We start from the raw sequence: 27,558 nt of genomic DNA, 5'->3' as shown, positions 1-27,558 counted from the left end.
CGCTCCAAATCTAGACGAGATCACACAGAGGATGGCTGACGGCACTCGACTGAAGGCAGAGGCGGCCAACGACTGGGTTCGTGAGGAACTGAACGAAGCGGAGCAACCCGCGGTGGTGTGCGACTCGACTTCGATGTGACGAACGACTGAAGGCGAAGGTAGCCGACAGCTAGGTTCGTGAAGAATCGAACAATGTAGACGAAATCCCGTGGCGGCGTGCGGGTTGGCTTCAACACGATGGACGACGTTTGGGGCGGCTGCTGTCGGGCTGAAGAAGGAGAAGAAAAAAATTGGAGGCGGCGGCGGTTAGGTGGTTCACGAGAAGAAGAAGAAAAAGCTGGAACTCGGGGGTGTGCGCGGCTGCAGTGAGGAAGAAGGAGATTTTTGGTTTTAGCAGCAGTAGCAGCAGTAGGAGCAGTGGTGGTGGTGGTAGTTGAAAATTTGGGACGTTACACCTTTCCCTTTGGAGATGTGATTAATTATAACTGTGTATTTTTTCAAATTTGTTTTTGTTGGAGTTTCATTGAATTGATTTTACGGTGGCTTTAATTTGGTTAGGTTTAGGCTAATTGTTTTTACAGTGGCTTTAAATTTGTTAGGGTCATGCAAATTGGGTTTACTGTACTTTTCTTGTTGCTTAATTTAGGCCCATTGATTTCAATTTGCATCAAATTTATTAGATTTAGGTCATTCTTTACTGTGCTTTAATTTTGTTAGGTTTAAGCAATTTGAATTTATTGTTGCATCAAATTTAGCAGATTCAAGTCAATTGATTTCAATGTGCGCCAAATTTGTTAGATTTAGGGCATTTGAGTTTCCTATGCCTCAGCTTTACTAGCTTTAAATTTGTTAGGTTTAAGCCAATTTATTTAAATTTGTTAGATTTAGGGTTTAATTTGGCTGTTGTTAATTTTTTGTTTACTATTTATTAAATATATTGCATGTTTGTTATTAATTGATTAGACTTGTGGAAGCCAAAATAGTCTGTTAGGTTTGACATTTATTTCATCACCTGCATATTACACTTTGTATTTATTTCCCAAATATTATTTCTCAACTTCTATATTAATTCATTATTTTTAATATATTACTCCATATTATTTCCAATATATTATTTTTCAACCTGTATATTATGTACAATATATTATTTCCCAACCTGTATGTTATTTGTCAACTTGTATTGTTTTCCAAATCATTTGCCAAGTTGTTTTATTTCCCCACCTAACATGTATGAAAAATTCATTAGTTTTTTGTTTGTCATATGAATATAAAAATGTGAGACAGGAAAGAAGTAATGTTCATTTATGGATTTTATGATTTAGATTTCATAAATACATGAAATTTCTCATTTTGAAAAATTAATTAGCAAATTGTTTTTAAACAAAATATATCAACAATTTTATATTTTAAAATGGGACTGAGTAGTGTTTTATTTGTAATTTATTAATTTTTTAGGTACATGAAATTTCCCAAACACCTATGATGGAGATTAAAATATCAAATTTTTATATTTTAATATTTTTTTAGGTGAATAAAAAAAATCATCTTTTGAAATAAAAAATAAAATCCATTTTTCTAATGGCTCTCATGTCACTCATATAATTATCAATTCATGCTTAGCGTTTTTTTTATTAGATGTGAATTGATAACCACGGGGCATTTTAAAAAAAACTTTGTTTTGCGAAACTTCCTAATTTAGTTTAAAAGAAAAATTTTAGTAACCATTTTTATGGGTGTTGTAGGGTGCTAAGACCTTCCCTACACAAAACTTACTTCCGAACTTTAAATATGAATTTATAAGACCAATGTTTTTTTTTTGTGGTCAATCACACCTTAATATGGTTGGTGGCAACTCCGAACATTTTATTTATTAAGAATAAATAATTGAGGACGTCAGCCGCTCCACGTCGTGATCACATCATGACAGTAACGACCTCAGCTTAGTATAAAAAGCTGGGTCGTTACAATTTTCATATAGCCGAAGTGACCCCAAGTAATCATGTTATCACATAAGCCAACCTGAACTTCACTAACATGAACTTCATTCTCATTTAATATATTGGTGTTGAGTTATAGACAAATGTGACACATTTAAAGCATCAATATAATGACATTAATAACAATATATCGGTGTCCGATGATAGAGAACAGGGACACATTTAAAGCATCAATGTAAGGGTATTAATGACAATATATTGGTGTCAAGATATAAATAATAGTGATACATTTAAAGCGTCAATATAAAGGTATTGATGACAATATATTGGTGTCGAGTTATAGATAATGATGACATATTTATTGAGCATATTTAACGAGATGTTTTATGAAGTGTCGTTAAATAGCCTTTCTTGATAGGGGCTTCAATGACGTAAAATTTGTGTTGTTGAAACTTTTTATGATTCAAAGTTTGCGTCGTTAAAACCCAAATTTCTAGTAGTATTTATTTTATTCAGCTTTCAGACTTTTAAAAATGTTCGTTTTTGTCCCTGAATTTTTAAAAAGAGCATATTTTGATCTTTACTGTTAGGATTCCAGGGATGACTAGGCTCCTAAATAAGATAATCACTCTTAAAACTTTAGGACTTTAATTTTTAATTAGAGGCCAGATTAGTGGCGAATCAAAAAATCTAAGTTAGAGGTACAATTGTATATATGGTAGAAAAATTGTCTCTAAGTTACAAAATGTTACACTTTTATCCGTATTTGTTTCCATTCTCTCTAAGCTTCAAATTTTTACATTTTTAGCTTGTTTTCCACTACGTATACTAGGGGTGTAAACGGGTTGGGTTGGGTTGGGAGACATTCTCAACCCAACCCATATTTTCGAGTTGGTTGGGTTGTCAACCCGAATAACCTGAATTAAGTTTCCAACCCAACCCGTAAAATAGGAATTGAGTTGGATTGAGTTATCAGGTTGTATTAGTATATTTTTTTTCGTTTCTAAATTTTAATGTTTGTAAATAGAAATCATCAAGCATAAATCAAATATGTTTCGCATCATGTTAAGCAATAAAAAAAATCTTGAAACTTACAAGATTATTTAACTTTTATTAAATAATATTAATTCGTGTTGGCTTGAGTAGACCTAAATTTTTCAACCCTCCAACCCGAGACCCAACTCGAAAAAAATCAAAATTTTCAACTCAACTCAATCAACACTTTAAACTAACTAAACCCAACTACCCAACCCAACCCAACCTATATTAAATGGATTGGATAGTCTGGGTGGTCGGATCACTCATGTTATTTTTATAACCCATAAAGTATACACTTTCAATCCTTAGAGTTAAATCAATCGATTAATTTAAAATTTTCACATAATTATAATACATAAACCCTAAATTATATTTTTATTTATTTTATACTTAAAATTTAATATTTAAGTTCATTTATTTATGGCAAGCCTCCACATCAGTTCACCTAAGTTATACTTTTATTATTTATACATGCAAAAAAGAAGAACTCATAAATTACTGTTAAAAGGGATTTGAACACAAAATCCCACTTTCCCAATTGTGCCCGCACACCAATGAACCAAAACTCCAATTTGTTTATTAAAATGCATTTATTGTTATCTATTATTAACTATTATTTATATTTAAAAGCTTAGATAGGAAAAAATTTTAATGTCGTTTTTGTTCTTTCATTAATACACATTTGTCAATGGTAATTTTGTCCTTTTACACACTAGATTTAAAAGAATTCCGAATTTAAAAATAAATAATAAGTTGATATTAAATTAGTTTTATAGCTAAACCTTAAACAATGTATTGAAAATGGCTATTTTACTCTAAAATTAATTAGTAACGCAGATTGAGATGGGGATTTGCATTATAATTAATAAGTAGTAATAGTGTCTGAAATCGTACTTTTAACATGAAAAATGAAGAAAGCATAGAGGCGAACTGTTCTTATTCCAAGTGAAACTTGCAATTGGTTAGTTAATGAAAAAAATGACTTCCATAGTATAAATCAAGTGCCTCTACCACTATAAATATAGGGGGATTGTTATATATTAAACCATAGAGCTCCTACTAAAAATTTCATTTTTGTGGAAGAGAGAAGTAGAAATAGAGATTTAAAATTTTCATTTTCATTGTCAGGTGAGACAGTGTAGAAATAGAGATTTAATTTTATTTAATTTTATTTAAAATTATTATTGCTTTCTTTTTCGTGAAGAAATGAGTATTTAATATTACCCACATTCACCTTTTTTTTACTGTATCATAGATTAATAATGAATCCGGTAAACACTCTTTTTTAAGGAGAATTGGTAAAATATTTCTTTTCTAATAAATGATTCATTATTATACTTCTTCTTGCATTTCTTAAAAATATTTGTGCGCATTTGCAAAGAAGTTCCATTGCCAAATTTATAAATGTTTTTTCTTCTATGTGCCAACTTAATTGATTGATTGTTAAGAGACGTCTCACTTTCTTCTTCTTTGTTCCCTTTCATTTGAGTTTAAAATTTAAATAATTATTCTAGCATTACATTTGTAAAGTCATTCTTCACTCCTTTATAACCACGATTTGAAATGTAATAAATTTGTTTTGTTTCATTCGAAACAGCTCTTTTTAATTTTCATTTGAAATTAGTTTGTTTAGTTTTAAATTACTTTTACTAATATGTATTTATATTATGGAAAGATAATAATGTCAAAGATAGGGAGGGAGCTGGAAAAAAGATAAAAATGCCAAAAGATAGGGAGGTGGTAGACGAAATCCAATGGTTTTTGAAGGGGAAGAATAAGTTAGTGGAGAAAGTAGGGTAAATATGAAAATCTAACCAACTATTTTACAACAATAAGCACCATTTTTTTATATTAAAAAATGTCATAGTTTTTTTTTTCCTCTCAAACTTTTTTCCTAACAATATGTCATGCATTCTTACCGTTTATGCTCGTAAATGTTTGACATGAACAATATTATTGGATCTTTGAGGCCATCAATATGAATGTTTCGTAAGCTGCATTATCTTTGTTATTGGTTTGGTTCTTTATTGTTCAAAGAAAATAATAGATAGGTCCAATATGCTTTTATTTTAGGGAGATACATTTATCTATATAAAGGCACGTCCCTCGACCTTTAATGGTATCAAAGCCTTCACTCATCTTTTTCTATTCTCTTTCTCTCTCTATGGGGTAACTCCTCTTTTGAATCCATGAAGGACGATAGTCAAATTTTAATAATATTCTTTTAGTTTTTTCTCTAGTTCTAATCTTTTTCTTTATCAAAATTCTTTATCATGGTTATCTCTCTAATTTGCGAAATCTTTTCATTATGATTTCCTAACGTTTATATTCATATCATTCTTTTGGGTACAAGTGTGGCTTGGTCAACTTGCGTATTTTGAATGAGATGAACATTAATTTAAGGAAGAAGTAATTTTGATTATGATTTCTAAAATTAGATCAATTGATATAAATGATTTTGAATCATGATAAAAAGACAATATTAACATAGATAGAATTTTTTGAATTATATTAGAAGGAGACTATTAGAATTCTTGGATTCTTCCTCTTCCCATGCTGTCTAAACTAAAAAAAAAGAAACCGTCCCTTAATCCTCCCGTAATTGAAACTTCCTCTTCTACCTCCTCAAACAATTCCAGACTTAACTCTAACAATTTGGAAGAAGCCTTATCCACATATAGTAGGGTAGAAAATCAATTATCTCGCATTGAGAATAGACTTCAAAATTGATATATTCCAATGCTTGAACCTAAAGAAATCTACGCTCATCCTTTTTTCAATTTTACGGAGAAGGATGTAGTAAGAATTTCAGAAGACAACATTCCGGTAAGTGAAGACTTTTTGAAATATCGTCTTCTTGCAAATGCAAACATTGAACTATGTCGCAGACACAATTATAGATATCTGCACGTAGGATGCATTCAAGTAGCCAGAAAACCTCTCTTTGGGATGGGATTGGATGTACAAATCTATATTGCCCTAAGAGATAAAAGGCATCTGAACTTTTCTAGTCTATATTGCCCTAAGGGATTGTTCAATAAAACCTCGAAAACGGTCTAGTCTATTTCACTTGTAAGCGTGGATTCAGAATTGTGCTTCAAGATAAGAATATTTATGATGTTTTATGCCTAGATATTCGAGCCAAAGGACTACATTTGAAGAATGGATCTGTAACGACCCGAACTTTTAAATTAAGCTAAGGTCATTACTTAAAAGATAAACATTAAAGACGTTTTTTGATTTTCCAAAAAAAAAAAGAGGCTAACTAAATTTTTTATAAAATAAATACCAAGATGTTTGTAAAAGCGTAAGATTTATCAAAATTAACAAAGATAGTTGAAAATGTGACCTGCAGGTTTTAACACTTTCTAGAAAATAGAAATGAATAAAGGTAATAAAATCTTAAGTAAGATAATTAAAATTTAAAATACAAAAAAAAAAACGATAAATAAGCGTGGAAGCTGAACTGGGTCCCCATATGACATGTCACGGATCCCTCGCTGTCGCTCGCCAACTTCTTAAGTCCTTTACCTCATCTTGAAATATTAAACATAAGAAAGAGTGAGTATATAACCATACTCAGTAAGGGACCCACTACTAGTCCTACTAGGTAGTCTGTTAACTTTTCATTAGAAACATACATGTAGTATTGTGTGTCCAATGGAGCACACCTGAGTGAGTGAGACCGTATGAACACCCCTAAATCGTGCGAGTGATCCCATAGGAACACGCCTAGTCGTGCGAGTGATCGCAAGTACACACTCCATAAACATATCTGTGATACGAGGGTACACCCCTAATCATGCGAGTGGTCCCGTCGGAACACCCCTAGTCGTGCAAGTGATCCCGTATACACAAAATAACTACCCCCTAACCGTATATGTGTTCAGTAAGTACCCCTCTAACCGTATATGTGTTCCGTAGGTACACCCCTAAATCGTGCGAGTGATCCCGTAAGAACACCCCTAGTCGTGCGAGTGACCCTATAGATAGGACCACGGTACAAGTGGGGTAAGAAACTCATCATATAAAGTTAACAGACACACCACAGTCCAAAACATGTATTATCATCATAAGCATCATAACATGACCTGAGTATTAATCTTAACGTCCTTATTCACGTTATTAATATAACATGTATCAAAATCAAACATAACATAACGATCATCATCATCAACCATAACATCAGTTGTCATCATAAACACAATATCAATCATCGTCTCAGCATCCCCTATGCATCTTAGCTACCATAAATGCATAACCGTAAATACATGCGGTCTCTTAAATTCGGTCAAAGGTCTAGTAGTAGAATCTCTTACCTGGAGATTAGTTATACTGATCTTTTTCCTAATAGTCACGGTTGCGCTTCCCAAGGAAAATCCTAAACACAAGTGAAGCCAAAATCTAAAATTAATAAATAAATAACAGTCGCTTAGGGACCAAATTCCAATTATCTCCACTTACCCAAAGTTGAAGATGAACCCAATTTATCCTTGGTTTAGGAAAATTCTACAGCACAACTCCCAACTGATCTACCACGAAAAATAATTCAATTAAGTCCATAATTAAATTATTTAGGGTAAAAAATAACCTTTGATGGGTATGCCAAAAACCCAATAAAAAACTTACCAAAATTAAGTGAAAGGACCAAAATAGGCTAGGTGGCTTGAAAGAGGTTTGGCAGCTCAAGGCTGAAGAAAAGGGCGGCTCGGATAGGTGGCTTGCAAGCAGAGGTGGCTCGCGCGCGACTCAGATGTAGGGGGCGCAAATTAGATGATCAGTTGGCGAGCACGCTGGGGACACGACTCACACGCGCACACGACTGGAAACTCAACTGCGGTTGGGCACGGGTTCGCGTACGGCTCGGAGCGAAAACGTGCGGCTAGAAGGCGCGACTCTCATCGACACGCTTGGCTTGGACGAAGCTTCGATCGGGACAACCGGTGGATTCAAGGTGGCGGCGCGACGAAGCTGCACGATGGCTAGGATGCGGGTTGCAGCAACCGACGGGTGGAAGGAGGGCGGCGGCGGCGAACACTACGACAACGGCTTCCCTAGGGTTTTCCCTCTTTAGGGTTTTTAGGGTTTGGGAAGTTTTAGGATGGGTTTATTTGGGGAAGATGATGAATAGTTGACCCTATTTAAACCCAAAATAATAATAATACAATTATTATTATTTTTCCATTTTTCCTATTTCTTAATTATTCCAAAACAATCATATCTTCTCTCTCTTCGTTTAAAATCCACTAAATTCCCCCTTTTACTAAAAAATTCCACCAATCACCTCACCCTTTCTCTAAATAAAATATCAACATTATCTTTTACTAAATAATAATTATATTTTCTATTATATAATTATTATTTTAAATTTCATTCTCTCTCTCCACAAATATCTTTCTTTTTTTTTTCTTTTTTTTTCTAAAACAATAGCCTCACATAACAATATTATCCACATAATATAATTATCCTAACTCCAAAGTTAATTAATTACCAAATCACATATAATTAATCAAATTTCTCCCAACTACAAATCTCACTAAATAAACAACTCCAATCAAAATTCCATTAGCACCCAAATTAATTCCAACACTAATTAGAATTAAACTTAAGATAATTAAAATAAATCGTCTTATCTTGGGGCGTTACAGGATCATACCCATTCTCAGTCATGTATATCTTGTAGTACAAAATGATATATACCAATGCTTCTCCTAAAACTTTGGGTGTATCTCCAAAAAATTACACCATGCTAATGGAAGTCAATTTAGAACGGTCTTCCATGACGGCTCCTAAACTTTTAGACTGGAGTGAGCTAACTCACAATCCAGTCTAGTCTATTGAGCACACGACTGCCCCTAGAACTAGGCAAAGTAGCACGATTCAGATAACTGAATACGATGAAGGACACATTGAAGTTCAATTTCAAGAGGAATCCATCATCGCTCAATTAGAGAATTCTACAGTGAATGGTCCAACATTTTAGAGTATCGTCCAACCACCAGAGAAAGACTGATTATTAGGTCTAATTCAATGAGAATGTCAATGGATTTTGAACAGTCCATTCTAGACGTTCAATATGACAAGTTCAAGGGATCTTTATCGCCCACTCAAACTAACATGGAGAGAAAATCTGAAAATATCTACAACCAGATAAATACAATAACTCACGAAGACAAGGCTTTATACGATCAATATTATGAAAAATATATTGATCAGTTGTAACGCCCCGAATTTTCGAGGTAAATTTTATCATTTTGTGTGATTTTTTTTTAAATTTAAAATTTTGGTGTAAATTATCGGTTTCCTTCAAAGATGGTAGAAAAAGAAATTTAGGGATATGAATTTCTGTACATCTAATATTTTGTAAATTGATATAATAATAATATAATAATAATTATATTATTATTATTATTTATTATTGTTAAATATTATTGTTATTTAATATTAATATTATAATATTATTTAATATTATTATTATTATTTAATATTATTATTGATTATTATTATTATTATTTATTTTTTTTAATATATATATACATACATACATACATATATATATATATATATATATATATATATATATATATATATATATATATATATATATATATATATAAATATATTTTTTAAAAGAAACCTAGCGCGCGCACGCACCCCCCCAGCCGCTCGTCTTCTTCTTCTCCCTTCCTCGCCCGACGGTCTTCACCTACAGCAGACAACGTCATTCTTCTTCTTCTTCTTCTTCTCTTCAGCTTCTTCACCCGACGAACACAGACGCCATCCGCGTGTTTTCGTCGTACGCCCATTCCCGCATCCACACACTGAATCGACATCTAACCGTCTGCAGCCAACATCTCTCCCTCTCCCTTCGTCTCCGCCACCGTCGACGGTTCCTCTCTTCTCATTCCGTGTTCCCGACGCAGCCCAGAACACCGAGGGGAGCTACTCACTTCCGCCGTCGACGTCTCTCACTCGAACGTTGTCGGGTGGAGCAAAAATCCAGTACCGAGCCACGAATCCAGACCAAGCCGAGTCGCGTGTTGAGCCGAGCCGGGAGCCGCGAGTCGCAAGCTGAGCTGCGAGTTGAGCCGAGCCGAGGGTGAGCCAAGCCGAGTCAAGTCGAGTTGAGCTGAGCCGCAAGTCGAGCCGTGAGCCGAGTCAAGCCGAGTTGAGTTGAGCCGCGAGCCGCGAGTGAACCGAGCCGAGTCGAGCCGAGTCACCTAAGCTTTCCTTCCTCCATTTCGGGTCACGGCGAGTCTTCGTCAAGGATTATTTTGATGAAGTTCCTAATGTTGCTATAACCGATTCGAGTTTGAATATTGGAGTAAGACTTGGTCCTACCTTTCGTCCCTTGAAGGTATTAAGGAGTTGACGTTCAAGTTCTCGGGTTCCGCGGCAGGTTTATTTGGAGATGCTTTCTTTTTCTCGAGTAAGCCAACGGATGTTGCTTAGGACTATTTAAAAATGACTTTTACTAGTATCGTCGTTTAAAACCCTTGTGATTTCGTTTAGGTGGATCCGTTGAGCGTGGACTCGAACGAGGGGCATAACCAAGTATCAGGTAAGGGATTTCCTACTACTGGACCTCGGATCGAGGCTGGAAACGTAGTAATCCACAGGGGATTACACGTTAGTAACTGTACTGAATGAATTGATGCATGTTTGGCTATTAAGTATCGCTGTTATGCTCTTGTCTGATGTAAAGGTAACGTGACCGCTAGTTGTAGCTTGTGTGCCATCGAGTGTAAGGAGTTGTTTACGGATAGACACTGATGCCCAGATGTTCTGTATATTGTAGTTATGTTAATGGGCTACGTTGTGGACTGGAATTGTATGTCGATGGACTTTAAAATCTTAAGGTTAGGTTTGTGGTAGTCTATTTGTTTGGATATTGATCATGGAGTTTTGTCGTGGAAGGACTATGAGACCGATTCTGATTTGACTAGTTGACTGGATCTAAGGAATATTACAATGGTGTGTGAATTGGAAACGCATATAGCAACTAAGGATGTAGTTGTTTAAACCTATACTATTTGACTAGCGAAGCCTATGGCGAATTTGTAATATGAATGTTGTCGGAGTGTGACTGTTGTAGACGGTTTAGTATGGACTGAGGGGTAACGGTTAGCTTCATCTATGAGGTAGTGTAACTTACGGATAGGTGTATCCTTCGGGATCACTAGACTGATACGTGCATCCTTCGGGATCACTAGACTGATACGTGCATCCTTCGGGATCACTAGACTGATATGTGTATCCTTCGGGATCACTAGACTGATATGTGCATCCTTCGGGATCACTAGACTGATATGTACATCCTTCGGGATCATTAGACTGATAGGTGTATCCTTCGGGATCACTAGACTGATACGTGCATCCTTCGGGATCACGAGATTGATGTGTGCGTTCTACGGAACTACTAGACTGTTTACGTAGGGTACCCCTGCATAGGAAGTTAACTGTTGTTCCCTAACGGGCCCAGTAGTGGGTCCCTTACTGGGTATATTTTATACTCACCCTTTCTCTTCTTTAACTTTTCAGGTAAGGGTACAGCGAGGGGCAGACCGACGAGAGGCAGGAAGGATGCGTGAAGGCCATATGGACGCGTCTGGTTTTCTTTATGCTTCCGCTGATGTATTTTGTTAGAATATTTGGTTTTGTGATTTTGAGTTTGATGACTTGAATATTGTATTTGAAACTCTCGTGACTGTGATTTAAAATAGGGCCCCAAACTGCTTTTGTAATATTTCTAACGTTTTTAATGAATCGTAACCGGTCCTTTATGAGTTTTTGTGTTTTGTGGTCGAGTCTTAGTACTGAGTAGTGACCTCAGCTTAGTCCGGAAAGTTGGGTCGTTACATCAGTATATCAATCAGAAAGATTGGGACAACATAGCCAAATTTCTTTAAAAAAATGAATTCATAACTAGGGTCAATCAAAAGGTTAAAGAAACTAGTATTGTATTAGAAAAACAAAAGTTATTGTATTATTAAGTATTGAATTTAAGGACTCGACTACAAGAAAATTGAGTGTAAATGAATCATAAATTTTATTTATTTATTTTACATGAATTTGTGAGATTTTAAATAATCAGTCAAACATGAGGGACAAGAGGTTGATAGCTCCTATTTTATTTATTTTTGAAAATGTCTTATTAAGACCAACTTGAAGTGGAGAATTTGAACTCAGGACCTTTTGTCCTCGAAAATATACAGATGTCGGTTAAACTGAGTTCATGTTAGCATATTTTATTCCTTTTAACTCTAATTAGGGAATAAAAGTAACTTTAAATTTATGTATAGTAAAATGAATGGAGATATTTCATTTGCAATGCACGTGTTACTATCTAGCCTATATCTATAGTGTATATAAAAGGATGGAAGTGAAGTTTCTTGTTTTGTCCTTCCTTTTAGTTCATTTACTTGTTTACTACTTTGGTTTTATTGTAATTTGCCTTTTAATTTTAATTTTCAATTTTAAATTAATTATTGTAATTATTATTTCCATTTCTCCCAACTATTCACGTTCCCTCCTCATATTAACTATTTTGTATCTCTTTCAACCTTTTAAATTCTTCATTTTACCTTTTAACTTTATTTTTCAATTTGAATTAATTATTGTAATTATTGTTTAATTTCTCCAATCTATTCACATTCCCTTTCTCATATTAACTTTTTTGCATCTCTTTTGACCTTTTAAATTCTTTCTTTTCAAATTTTTAGGAATAAATATTTCATTCCTTTTCTTTTTATCTATATTCATAAGTCACAACAAAATGTTAATAGTGAAGAATAAATCAAATCATGTTTTTTTTATTATTATCTTTTTTTATTCTTTATTTTGTTATCTATTTTTTATATAAGGTTTAGGGTTTAGGGTTTACAACAAATTGAAATGGATTATTGTAATCATTGTCTCACTTTTGTGTATTTGTAATCATCTACAGATTTTAATAAATATTTGGATATTAAACATTTATGTATGTTGCTATTATAATTTTAATAAACATTTTCTTCCCTTTTCTATATGTGTTCCATTTTTCTAACCTTGTGGTAGAGACAAAATATGAAGGCTTGCATGAGAACATGGTGGAGAGAAAAAGTGGATCAAGATAGAAAATTTTGAGAAAAGTGTAAAGAGAGGAGAATTTACCTTGCACGGAACAACTCACCCTCCAATGTGACTTGAGGAAGGAACACTCATTTTTTACATTATTCATTTATTTTGATTCATTTTTATTTGAGGTGTCAAAGGTTTCTAGGAAAAAAAACAACAAAAAGATTAGGTATTTTCAATTTCTTAATCTTTCTCTTTTCACGAAGGAAGTAACCATTAATTTAGTCCCATTATATTTTACCCTTTCCTATTAAGTCTTCTCACTCTTAAATAAGTGGCAATTCTGTCATTTACCGCTTAATAATAAAGTATTTGTTTTCTCTTGTTAAATAAATTAAACGTTAATAAAAACTATAAAATCGTTCAATGAATTTGTATTTTTTAGATTGGAAGGGTCCTAAAATTTAACTGAAATGTATATCATTTATACTCTTATTTAATTAATTAACTAATAGAAAACCAATCAGTATGTGATCAAACCAATTAGACGCATTGCAGTTGCAAAATCAACTATTTCTATTATAATTCATAAGTAAAACAAAAAACTATCCAAATTCTCCCCTTAAACAAACTAATGTTATAAATATATTTGGGGAACTTATATAAATGTAACAAAATACCAAATTATTTATAGTCTATGTAACAAAATCTATAAAATTAGTTATTTTTTAAATATTTCAAGTTTGTCCTTCTATCTTTCTTTTGTGATTTGTCTTCCTCCTACTATTTCGTCTTCTTCATGCGTTTTCGTATTTCTTCTTTCCTATTTTTTTTGCAATTTATTTCATCTTCTTTCTTATTTGTCGATTCTTTATTTATGTCGTTTAATATTTTCATCGTTTTTCTTCTTTTCCTCTTATTTTTCTTTCGCTTTTCCATCGTCTTTCTACTTTTCTTCTTCTTTTTTTCCACTGCGATTTCTTTCCATCGTTTTTCTTCTTTTTTTTTTACGTTGTGTACAAAAAATAGTAAAATCTAAAAGATCGTATATAAACAATCTTGAAAAAAATTATTTGGATTCGAGTAGCCAAATATAAACTATCGTGTAAAAAAGTAAACAATCGTGTAAAAAAAATAAAAGATCAAGTATAAAGAATCTTGAAAAAAAAATCATTTAGATTGAAGTAGCCAAATGTAAACAATCCTATAAAAAAGTAAACGATTGTGTAAAAAAAATAAAAGATAATGTATGAAGAATCTTGAACAAAAATCATTTAGATTGGACTAGCCAAATGTAAACGATCGTTTAAGAAAAGTAAATGATTGTGTAAAAAAATAAAAGATCGTGTATAAATAATCTTGAAAAAAAATTATTTGGATTAGAGTAGCCAAATGTAAACGATCGTGTAAAAAAAGTAAACGATCGTGTAAAAAAGTAAATAAAAAAAAGTAAACGATCGTGCAAAGAAATCTAAATGATCATGTATCAAAAGAATTAAAAAAAATCGTGTACCAAATTTTGAAAAAAAAATCATTTAGATTTGAAACGATTGTGTAGCCAAATTTAAAACGTAACTAAATTAAAGAATCGTGTAACAAAATTAAACGATAGAATTGAAGAGTTAAATTGTAGCCATATCTAAACGATCGCGTATAAATTGTATACATATCTAAACGATCGGGTATAAATTTTAGCCATATCTAAACGATCGCAAATATATTACAGACGCATTATTGACGGCGTAGTTGACATGACATTTTTTGTATTTTACACGGTGGACTTCTAGGCTCTTTTTGTTTTTAAAATTGTTCTATAAATATAAATATTTTGTTGCCTTTTTTATATTTTCGAAAAGAAACCAATATATTATTGAATAGAAAACCAAAAACTTAATAGAATTTTATTAGCACCAAACCTATTTGAGAGTTTTGTAGATTTATGGTCACAAATTGAAGTCCTCCACCGCAGACTTTTTTTTTTTTTTTTTTTAATTAACTAATTTGCTCCTACATTTCATTTCCTTCTTTTTATTGAACTACATTTAAAAGCAATTCGTTCTTTCTCTTTCATTATCTATACAACAATCTTGATTTCAAAAACCTAAAAATAAGATTAGAATATTAGTTTGAAAATTGGATATTTTTTTCTTTCAGAAATTGGAAAATTAATCAAACCTTACATGCATTGAGATAGTACAAGTGGAGGTAGTTTCACATCCAACATTTTTTTCGCATGGGTGAAATGTGTGTGTATATATATTATTTAAAATAAAGTATTTATATACAAATTTAAAATTAAATAAGAAAAAAAAAAAAAGAAAGAATAAACGAGAAATTAAAAAATTAATAGAATATATGAGTTTAAAAAATGATAAAATTGCAAAATTTAATATATATAACAAACTGGTAAAATATTTATGTTCCGTATAATAAATCCCACGAACTTAGCTATTTTTTAGATATTCTAGGTTTACCCTTCCCTTTTATCTACTTTCTTCTCTTTCTGTGCAATTTGATTTTTTTTCCTTTCCATCGTCTTTTTTTTTTTCAAATTGTTATTTGATTCAAGATCGTGTATTAAATATAAAAGATCTATTTTTTTTCCAAATTGGTATTTGATTGTTCAAGACGGTATACCAAATCTAAGATTTAGAAAAAAAATGATTAAATTTGGGTAGCCAAATCTAAACGATCGTGTACAAATTATATACAGTATAAATATTTTGTCACTTTGTTATATTTTTTTAAAAGATTCTTAATAAAAAATATAAAAAGTTATAGAAAAAAAATAAATATTTTGAAGATAAAAAATAAATAATTAAATTTTAGAGACCGAAACAAACACCAAATTTAGAATTTTTAAGAAAGATTTTAGAGATCAATTTTTAATACTCCTATCAAATTGATACATGGGTGAGAGAAAAATTATTATATGTAGGTGTTTTTTTTAAAAAAGAAAGCAAAACTAAAAATAGACAGGTAAGATAAAAACAAAGTATATACCAACAAAATTGTTTATTTTCATATATTCTATTATGTTTTTCTAGTGATAAAATTCTATATTTATTATATATTTTGGTTGTGTACTTTGAAAATTTAGGATGTAGTGAGAGTATAAATAATTCAATTTTATATTAATCTGTTTTTGGTTTACTTGTTACATACTATTCTTCAAAAATAAAACATTTGTATATATATAGAAGAATTGTTATATATATGACAAAAAAAAATAACTATTTACAAAATATAACAAAAATGTTTAAATATACTAAAATTACATTTGGATTTTGAGGATTTTTTTTAGAAAATATAAGCAAGTATTATTCTAAAAACTTTTTATATCAATAATGTTCTTAACGAACAATTAAAATTACGGAGGATCTTTGTCTTTTAAAGATACTAATTTTTTTTTATATATAATTAATAATAATTGATAATTGATGGAAGAGAAAAAACAAAAAGGTAGATTAACTATCCAATGAATTGAACCAATTCAATTGATCATTAATAATTAAAAAGAAAAAAGAAAAAAAATCTGCAAGAGAAAAGGGCCACCAATCAACGCTTGAAATGATATTATTTAATGACTGTTATTATATGGTATTCAATATCTAAAGATCCTTTACTAACTTTCACCTACGCATATATATTACGTGTAGATGATGAGGTTATTAGTCGAATCAAAGGAGTAAAAAATACAAAAATTAGAGACAAGTTGAAAGTCAAAACCAAAACGACTCATATATTGTTGCTTCCTTCAACAAAACCATTCAATTGGGTTGCATAAAAGAAAGAATGAAACAAAGAAAAATTTGATTTTTCTGTTGCAGACAAGTGAATGAGATGAATATAAAATACAAAAAGTAGAGAATAGCAGCGTTGGAGATTATGTTGTGATAGATAAGTTGTTGGGAGTAAGCAGATATGGAAGAGGTAGCGTGAATATAAGAAAATAAAAATGTAGAACCAGCAAGGATTTGAAGATGGAGGATGTAGAAGTGAAAGACTAAAAAGAGAACGTTCAGATGCGTCATCTCCAAAAAATAACAAACTGACATGAGGATGTCAAAAAACTAGGTTTTCTAATTTTTAATTATTACTTTGTAATTAAGTTTTGATGTAAAGATATATGATGTGCTTACCACTATAGTATATTATGGATCTTATAATTGAGGGAATGGAGGAAAAAAATTGTCCTCTCTATTTATGTATTATTTCAATAATATATTTTCATTTAATTTTAATTCTTCATTTCAAAACAATAACTAATTATAATTCTTGGTAAGTTTGTTAAATAATTATACCTTTTGAATAGGGTAGAAATACGTAAAATATATAGAATTAGCACAAATGTTTAAATAATAATCAAGTCAATATCAATGGCCAGATTACCAATTCATTTAAATATTAGAAACGAAGTTGATACATATGAAAAAAAACCTACTCATCTATCTAAAGGTCGATTGAATGGATTAATCAAATGAACTAATAGATATAAAGAGTTAAATATAGTATGACTAAAAATGTAACAAGTCTTGAGTAAGAGTGTAACGACCCAACTCCTTATACTGAATCGAAGTCATTACTAAATATGGAACAAGTGGTTTAAGTCGAAAAATTTTATTAAAACGCATACGGTTTAAGAAATTTCATTTATAAAAACATAAACACGGCAGTCATGCAAAAAGAATGTAAAAAAAAGCGTTCTGAAATCCTACTCGGGCCCTATCTACATAAAAGATAGTAAGAATGAAAAATACTCAAACTCAATGCGAAAATCTAAAATAAGAATAAGCGGAAGCGGTAGTCCCTATGGCCCTCCACGGTCTCACTTCGGGTCGCTCGCCAGCTTGCCCTTGCCCTTGCCTCGTCCTCTACCTGAAAACATAAAATGAAGAGAATGAGTATAAAAATACTCAGTAAGGGACCCACTACTAGTCCCACTAGGTGCCTGTTAACTTCCTGTTAGAGTCCTGATAACTGGTACCCAATCTCTGGCACGTTCCCGAACACGTGCAATCATGCGCTCCCGTAGGAACGTAACTCTGGTCTTCGGTACCCCGGGGGACACCTAGGACAGTCGGGATGCGAGGACCCCGTCGGGTCACTCGAGTCATATCTATATCCATGCTAGACTGGTGTCCCGTCGGACCACACAGTCCTCAATAGGTGGTGATCCCGAAGGACACCCATGCAGGTACGACTCTAACAGATTAAGCTAACAGGTACCCTAATTGCAGTATACATACACATGGCATCAGCATATAACATGTCACATAAATCATCTCTACACTCTCTGTCCCGACATTCGTGGTAGCCATAACAGCTCTTGCCACACGTAACAGGCTATAGTATAACTATATCGTCATTCGCATCATACTAACATTTATCTCAGACAACGTACTGTCTAATCCTTAACATGAAAAGTCGGGGCATACATGGTCTCATACTCTTAAACATGAAGCTAGTAGTAGAATCTCTTACCTGGAGATCTACTTGTCGAGTCCTAACCGCGAGGCAGTACGCTCTCCAAGCGACGAAGTCCTAACTGTTTAATAAGTCAAAATTCGTAAATAGGTCGCCAACGACTAACGGTTCGAGACTCAATTGAAATAACTTACCCTAGAAGGAGGTTGCAGTGCTCGAGCCCCTACTGAAGAAATCCCGCGCTGCAGCAATTACTTGGTCCAAGACGTCCCTTAAGGAAAATAATTTAATTAAGTCCCAAATTAATTTAATTACGTCCGAGGCATGAAGTCATACTGGGGAAATGCCGCAATAATTAATTAGATTACCAAAGTTTAGGTGGATGGAGCCAAATTGGTCCTGGCGGCTCGGCTGGAAGAAGACAGGACCGGCTCGGCTTGGGCAGACGCGGCTCGGCTCGGTACAGGAAGCTACGCGGCTCGGCTACACAGAAGCGCGCGGCGCGGCTTCACACGCGGACGCGGCTCACGCACGGATGCACGCGGGCGCGGGTCGGGTTCCGGAAGGTGGCGCGCGTCGGTTCGGGTCGCGGGGCGGGTCTTCGGTCGGACCTTTGCGCGCGAGGCTTCGGCTTCTGGATTTTTGGGTGGCGCGGCGGCTGCTGGTGGTCCGGCTACCGCGGCTTCGCTCGGCGACGGCTACAGACTGGCGTTTCGGCTGCGCTTGCGTCGGATCGAAGCGGCGCGACTCGGCTGGCTGACGGTTGACTGCGGACGCGCGAAGATGGCTTCGACTCGGCTTCGGCGTGCGAGAGACGGCTGCGCTGCGTCGGATCTACGCGGCGCGGCGTGGCTGGCTGCAGATACGGCGCTCGGCTGCGCGGATGAGGAGCGGCTCCGGATTCGGCTTGCAGACGCGGCGCGGCTGGGATGGTGGTTCGGCTCTATTACGGCCAGCTCCGAGGGTTATTTTTTTGCAGCTGGCGGCGGTGGCGTGCGGCGGCGTGCGGCGGCGTGCGGCGGCGTGCGGCGGCGTGCGGCGGCGTGCGGCTAGGGTTTTTTTTTTTTTCTTCTTTGGGGAGATGATGAGTCTCTTCAATTCCCAATGCCTCTTTTAAAGAAATAAAAAAAATAATAAAAGAAATCCCCTAAAACCCTCTTTCCTCTCTCCTCAATTAACCACCCTTGACCCTTTCCAAGGCCATTAGTTTATTTGTTAAGCCATTAATTTATTTCACCCCCTAACTTCAAAATTAATATATAAAAACTTTAGTTTAATAATAATAATAAACACACTTAGTATTAATATTAATGGTCAAAACAAAAGGAAACCGAAATTGTTGGGCGTTACAATCTTCCCTCCTACAAAAACTTTCGTCCTCGAAAGTTCTAATTCTCGAACAGCTCGGGGTGCTGGGCTCTCATGTCCTCTTCTTTTTCCCACGTAGCCTCTTCCACTCCATGGTTCTGCCAAAGGATTTTGACCAGTGGAATTTCTCGACTGCGAAGCTTCTTGACCTCCCTTGCCAGGACCTCGACAGGCTGCTCCTCGTAGCTCAGATTCTCGCTAATCTGCAGTGGCTCGAAGTCCACCACGTGTGTTGGGTCTGCGACGTATTTCCTCAGCATGGAGATATGGAATACGTCGTGCACTGCAGCAAAAGATGGGGGTAGCGCCAAACGATAAGCCACGGGGCCAATCCGCTCCAGTATCTCGAACGGCCCTACGAAGCGTGGACTTAGCTTCCCCTTCTTCGCGAACCTCAGAACACCCTTCATGGGTGCAACCTTCAGAAAGACCATATCTCCCACTTCAAACTCGAGGTCCTTACGTCGTACATCAGCATAACTCTTCTGTCTGCTCTGTGCTGTCAGCATACGAGCTCGGATCTTCTGTATGGCTGCGTTGGTAGTCTGCACTAACTCGGGGCCTAGCATCCTCTGCTCTCCAACCTCGCCCCAACAGACAGGGGATCTACAGCACTTGCCATACAGAGCCTCGAACGGTGCCATACCGATAGTAGCCTGGTAGCTGTTGTTATAGGCAAACTCCATCAGATGCAGGTGGGAGTCCCAACTTCCTGAAAACTCTAGCACGCAGGCCCGCAGCATATCTTCCAAAATCTGGTTCAATCTCTCTGTCTGACCATCAGTCTGAGGGTGGAATGCCGTGCTGAAGTCCAACCTCGTACCTAATGCGAGTTGAAGTCCTTTCCAGAACTTCGATGTGAAACGAGCGTCTCTGTCTGAAATGATGGATACGGGTACTCCATGTAGTCTCACAATCTCTGTCATATATAGCTGCCCCCACTTACTGGCAGTGTAAGTGGATTTCCCTGGCACGAAATGGGCCGACTTCGTGAGTCTGTCGACCACAACCCAGATCACCGTGTAGCCCTTTAGGGTCTTGGGCAGTCCCGTAATAAAATCCATCGACACACTCTCCCACTTCCACCCTGGCACACTCAAGGGTTGCAACAACCCTGCTGGATGCTGCCTAGGTGCCTTCACCTGCTGGCACACCAAGCATCTACTGACAAAGTCTGCTACATCCCTCTTCATGCCCCTCCACCAATAGACACTCCTTAAGTCCTGGTACATCTTCGTACTCCCAGGGTGCATGGTAAACGGGGAACTGTGAGCCTCAGTCAAAAGCTCCGTCTTAACTGCGTTGTCTTCCGGCACACACAGGCGTCCCTCAAACATAAGGCCATCGTCAGAGGATATGGAGAAGTCTTCACCTCGCTCTGTCTCTACCACACGACGCTTCTCTGCCAAGTAAGGGTCATTCAGCTGAGCAGCAATGATCTTTTGCCTCAAGGTTGGCTGAACTGTCAACTGAGCCAACTGTGCGGTAACCTCACCTACTGAGACTGCAATCTCCGCCCTCTCAAAGTCCCTGAGTAAGGGGGTCTGCTTGGTGATTAGCGCTGCTGAATGTGCAACTTTCCTACTCAGCGCATCAGCCACTACATTTGCTTTACCTGGGTGGTATAGGATCTCGCAGTCGTAGTCTTTCACCAACTCAAGCCACCTCCTCTGCCTCATGTTCAACTCCTTCTGGGTGAAGAAGTACTTCAGGCTCTTATGGTCGGTGTAAATCTGAATCTTCTCACCGTACAGGTAGTGCCTCCATATCTTCAGTGCAAAGACTACCGCTGCCAACTCCAAGTCATGGGTAGGGTAGTTCTGCTCATGGATCTTCAACTGGCGGGAGGCATAAGCAACTACCTTACCCTGCTGCATCAGAACACAGCCCAGTCCCTTCTTGGAGGCGTCACTATAGATTACAAAGTTTCCCGAACCATCCGGCACTGTCAGGACCGGTGCAGTCACTAGCTTCTGTTTGAGCTCCTGAAAGCTCCTCTCGCATGCTGGGCTCCAGACGAAAGGGGTTCCCTTCCTGGTCAACTGGGTCAACGGGCTGGCTATACGTGAGAAGTCTTCCACGAACCTCCTGTAGTAACCTGCCAAGCCCAGAAAACTTCGAATTTCACTAACCGTGGACGGTCGGGTCCAGTTGGTCACTGCTTCAATCTTTGCGGGATCTACTGAAACTCCCTCACTGGAAACCACGTGGCCAAGAAACGTCACCTTCCTTAACCAGAATTCACACTTGGAGAACTTGGCATACAACCTGTTGGCTCGAAGGGTCTCCAAAACCTGGTGTAAGTGCTCCTCGTGCTCCGCCTCAGTTTTTGAGTAAATGAGGATGTCGTCAATGAAGACTATGACGAACGAGTCTAGAAATTCCTTAAACACCCTGTTCATCAGATCCATGAATACTGCAGGAGCGTTAGTCAAGCCGAAAGACATCACAACGAATTCGTAATGTCCGTACCTCGATCGAAAGGCCGTCTTGGGAATGTCACCGTCCCTAATCCTCAACTGGTGATAGCCTGATCGCAGGTCGATCTTGGAGAAGACGGTGGCTCCCTGCAACTGATCGAACAGGTCATCAATCCTGGGCAAGGGGTAGCGGTTTTTGACTGTCACCTTGTTCAGCTCTCGGTAGTCAATACAAAGGCGCATCGATCCATCCTTCTTCTTCACGAACAATACTGGGGCTCCCCAAGGCGACACACTGGGCCGGATGAAGCCTTTGTCCAGCAACTCCTGTAACTGGACCTTCAACTCCTTTAGCTCAGCTGGAGCCATTCTGTAAGGGGCCCTCGAGATTGGGGCAGTGCCCGGCTCTAACTCGATAGCGAAGTCTACATCTCTGGGAGGCGGAAGTCCTGGAAGTTCGTCTGGGAAAACGTCGGGGTACTCTCTTACCACTGGTTCGGAAGATAGGGAAACTTCTGGCTCTCTCACATCCACTACGCTTGCCAAGATACCCCAAGTACCCTGGCTGAGTAGTTTACTAGCCTTCATGGCTGAGATGACCTTGGGTATACATACCATGCCTGCCCCCCTGAATTTGAAGCTAGCCTCGGAGGGAGGGTTAAAGACAACTTCCTTGCCAAAACAATCTATATTTGCATGGTTGGCTGACAGCCAATCCATGCCTAGTATCACGTCAAAGTCCTGCATGTCTAACACTAGTAAGGTCACGTCTAACATACGATTCGCTATCTCTACCCGACATGCCTTTATTTGTTCTTTGGATAACAGGACCTCCCCAGATGGAGTAGAAACCGACAAAACACTACCCAAAGGCTCTACCTCCAAACCCACATGTTTACTAGAGAAGTACTTCCCTCCTTCATTTTTCATGATAATGGTCCATCTCACTGTACACCTTGTTAGAGAAGTAAAACTTTATGGGCCCATTTATTTGCGATGGATGTATCCATTTGAAAGGTTCATGAAGGTTATAAAAAACGCTGTGAGAAATCGAAATCGTCCAAAGGGTTGTATTGCTGAAGGTTATATATTAGAAGAAGCTGTTGAATTTTGTTCAGAATTTTTATGTGGAGTAGATCCTATTGGACTTGGTTGTCAAAAGTTAAGAGACCATTCTGACTATTCAGAACTTGGTAGAACATTGTCAAGTGGAGTTACTAGCATACCTAAACGAGAGCTTTTATATCAAGCTCATCGATATGTTTTGGAGAATACCGTTGATGTGCAACCATATATAGAGTAAGTTCTTCTGTCTATAATCCATTTATTTCATTGAAATTCATGAAACTAAAAGTAATTACATTCTTGTTATACTCCTCTTAACCTACCATTTAATCCAAAAACTCAACAAACTCCACATGCTAAAACCTCTAATTAATTAAATATCCATCCAACAAATATTTAATTAATTTCAATTCCCACATAACTCAAATAATTCTCATTAAATGAATTCAAAATAACGCCCAATAAATTAAATCTAATTAAACAAAATTAAGATATTAACTTTCAAAATTATCTTATTTTTTGGGGCGTTACAGTTCATAATTCTATTACTAGCCTTGTAAGTTTCTACTTTAACTTTTTACATATTACAATTTATGATCTAAACTCATACTTTCCATATCTTTCTCTTTGTGTGTAGTTCAATACCAAAAATGCATATACGCAAGAGGAGATTAACGAGATTCGAACTGAATGGGCAGCTTTTGTTAGCAGATTTGTATAAGCTTTTAAATGTGTTTTTTGGTCGAGTTAAGTTAGTAGTTGCTTTTGTAGTTAGGTTAGTAGTTGGTCGAGTTAAGTTTTTGTAGGGACGGACAGTCTTATAGTTTTTTGAAGGGTAGGTGGTCCCGTACTAATTGTTGTTTGTTAGATAGTTTGTACGTATACTTTAGTTAATGAAGGAACTTTCTATTTTACATATACATTGTTTATTAATCACGATCTTATATATTATCTTTATATTTTTGAGTTTTCACTTACAGTTGTTGGTTGTTTATTTAAATATGTGATTATATATAGAAGTTGGATGATTTTATTTGTTGTAGTACTATATAGAAGGGTGGGAAGGTGTACTGATATTTTAGGTGTTGGATGATCGTATTTGCTGTAGTACTATATGGAAGTGTGGAAAAGTGTGCTCGTATTTTAGTGTTGGATCATATGCATTGAAGGTGTTTATTTTTGGTTTGCCATGGATGGCAGGATGTGTTGTTTGATATGTGTGATTATATATATAAGTGGATATATTGGAGGATTTGGAGTAGTTGGACTTATAGTGTTGAATATAGTTGTGTTTATTGATATGTGATTATATGTAGGTGTTGGATGATGTGTATTTGTTGTAGTTCTATATGGAAGTGTATGCTGGAATTTTAGGTATTATTATGTGCATTGCAGGTGAACTAGTTATAAGACATTGAGTAGTAGGCATTATAGACAGTGTGCAAGCCATTTTTAAATTTTTTACAATATACGATGACGAACATTTTCGGACGTAATTCGACTCAAATAATATCGATTTTGCCATCATAAAAACTATTATAAATACGACATTAAATGTGTCTTTAACGTCGGTTTAAAAACGACATTAAATGTGTCTTTAATGTCGGTTTAAAAACGACATTAAAGACAGCTTTAATGTCGGTTAAAAAAATTAAAGACCTCTTTAATGTCGGTGGAAAAACGACATTAAAGATGTATCATAAGCGACATTAAAGACATCTTTAATGTCGGTTTAAAAACGACATTAAAGACAGCTTTAATGTCGGTTAAAAAAAATTAAAGACAGCTTTAATGTCGGTTATCCACAGTTATTAAAGATGAACTGACATTGAAGGTCTTCAATAACACCTTCAAAGCATGTCGGTTTATAACCGACATTAAAGATATCTTTAATGTCGGTTATAAACCGACATTAAAGACCTTTAATAACACTCGCAAAGATGTAGATCGCCAAGTGACATTAAAGGCCTTTAATGTCGATTTTAAACCGACATTAAAGGCCAGATTTCTTGTAGTGAATTCCACTCTTTAAACAAGGGCAATGTATAGAAGTATTAGTTGTATTGAAAAATCCAAATCTGATAAAGTTCTCTACACCCAACTAAAACACTTTAGATAATCTACTCTTTTACATCCTTGATTCATCCATACTCACTAATACAAAACTGGGTTTACTTGACAATTTTAATAAAAATTGTCAAGTAACATAAAAAAGCATCAAGAATAAGAAAGAGTAAAAAAAGCCACAATTTTTTGTTTTTTGTTTTTTGTTTTTTTTTTTGTTTTAAATACTTGACAGGTTAAAGTGTCAAAATTATTTTTAATTACTTGACATTTAAAAAATTTCAAGTAATATATAATTTTCAATATTTCAATTAAAATTTTCCCTCCTTTAATTTACTTTCCCAAATTTACTCTCTTCTCCCCCAAATTTTCTAAAACAAATTAAACCCTAACTTTTCCCCCTCCCATATTTATCTTCTAGATTGTAATCCCATGTCCCTTTTCGTCTGCTCGATCGCAAGCCCCCATGTCTCCTTTCATCTGCTCGATCGCAAACCACCACAATAGGTTCATCGCCGCCGCCGTTGAAGAAATTGTTTTCGTTTGCTGCTGCCGCTGAAGACATCGTGTTCATCCGCCGCTAAAAATTTGGTGTGTTCGTCCGCCATCATTCAGAACAGGTTCGTCCGCCACAAGCTGCCGCCGCTCAAGACTTTTTTCAATCTGTTTCTGCCCATTTTTTCAGTTCGTCAGCTATCTTTATTTTTGCTTTCTTCTTCTTTTTTCTTAGCTGACAACTCCACCTAAAACCTCCTTCACCATCGTCCTCTGACAACTCCACCTGAAACCTCCTTCACCCCAGGCGTTTGGTGACTTTAGCGGCGTGGACAAGCGACATTCTTTCTAGTAAAGAGTATTGAGCAGCGCCAATCTTTCTCCTTTATGTTAGTTGCAGTTAACTGATTAGTTCTTTTCTTTTTTTAAAAGAATAGTTGTTTCAATATTGTTAGTTGTTTTAAGTCTTTCGTTAGTTCAGTTTTCTCCGTTCATCCTTCATCAGATAGAAAACTCTTTCACTCTCTTTGTGAAAGATTATCACACTTTACCGTTTCTGTTCTACAGTTTACTTCCCCTGACCAACTCCGACGTTTACGGGAAAATGATATCTGCGGTTTCATAGGTTCCTAAAGGGGTTTGTAACCCTGTTCCAGACCTTGCGTATCCTCCTCCCAGGAGATTATTGATGAACTCCTCAAGAGCAGCCAAGTTGTAGAGGATTCTACAAGAGCAGCCTAGTTGTAGAGGATTCTAAGTAACGAAAATTTTTGATTCATTTTACTTCTGTTTTAGCTATATTTATTTCACTGACCACTCACCTTTAATCTATAGTAAGGAAGGTTAATTAAGTTTTATGTTTCTTTACTGCTTTTTGGATTAGGTTGAGTTGTATCCAAATGTGTTATTGATAATTATACAAATATAATATATGAAGAAAGCGGATGCTTTCTGTTTCAGGGAATATGTTATGTTGTAGTGCCTAATGATTATGCATTTATCTCATGATTTTGGTGTTATTCATTTGGATATGTTAATTCCATATCTTTGCATTTTGAAAACTATGATTTGGTTTTTGCAGTAAACATAGTGATGATGAGGCAGATGAAGAAGATATGGATGTTGAAGACGCCAGTGATGAACAGATTGCCAATGCCCTAGCTGTTGCACAAGCACTTGGAAAATCTTCTGAGACCACGAATCTAAAAACCAAATATGACACATTGCTGAAGGTTTGAAGGAACTCGACATGGACAATTATGATAACGAAGATGATGGTATTCTCATCCTCCCATCCCTGATTTAACTCCTTTTTTGCTTCTTTATGTTATTAGTTTTTGTTAATTTTTATTTGGAGTTGATTAGGAGGGTTCAAGTTATTAGGAGAGGCTTTTTTTAAGGAATTCTTTGAAAGAGGGATCCTGAACAGTTCGTTGGTCGAAACCTTCGTCTGTTTGATACCTAAGAAGGAAACACAAATAGGGTGAAGCAGTTTGAAATAGGGTGAAGTCATTAGTGTTGATATGCAACATTAATGACTTCATGATGATCCAAAGACAGAAGTCATTAACATTCTTTGTTTGGGTTGGTCAGTAGGTTGACCTTAAGCATTATATGTTTTATGATATTTGACTGATTTGGATATTATATTGTTGGGAATCAATGGGTGGGTTATCTTCATTTTTCCT

General features: G+C 35.8%; 1 protein-coding gene across 1 annotated transcript in view; it reads right to left on the bottom strand.

Moving 5' to 3' along the window:
* Positions 1 to 17,790: 17,790 nt before the first annotated feature.
* LOC127144216 (uncharacterized) overlaps positions 17,791 to 27,558 on the bottom strand; it is a 28,557-nt gene continuing 18,789 nt past the window's right edge. Inside the window, exon 2 of the mRNA XM_051079857.1 lies at positions 17,791 to 17,909. Coding sequence (XP_050935814.1) covers positions 17,860 to 17,909 — 50 coding nt within the window. The 3' untranslated portion in view covers positions 17,791 to 17,859. The remainder of the gene's footprint in view (positions 17,910 to 27,558) is intronic.

The sequence above is a fragment of the Cucumis melo genome, chromosome 12 (assembly GCF_025177605.1).
Source record: "Cucumis melo cultivar AY chromosome 12, USDA_Cmelo_AY_1.0, whole genome shotgun sequence".
In the NCBI taxonomy this organism is placed as follows: domain Eukaryota; kingdom Viridiplantae; phylum Streptophyta; class Magnoliopsida; order Cucurbitales; family Cucurbitaceae; genus Cucumis; species Cucumis melo.
This window is presented reverse-complemented; position numbering and strand designations above follow the sequence as displayed.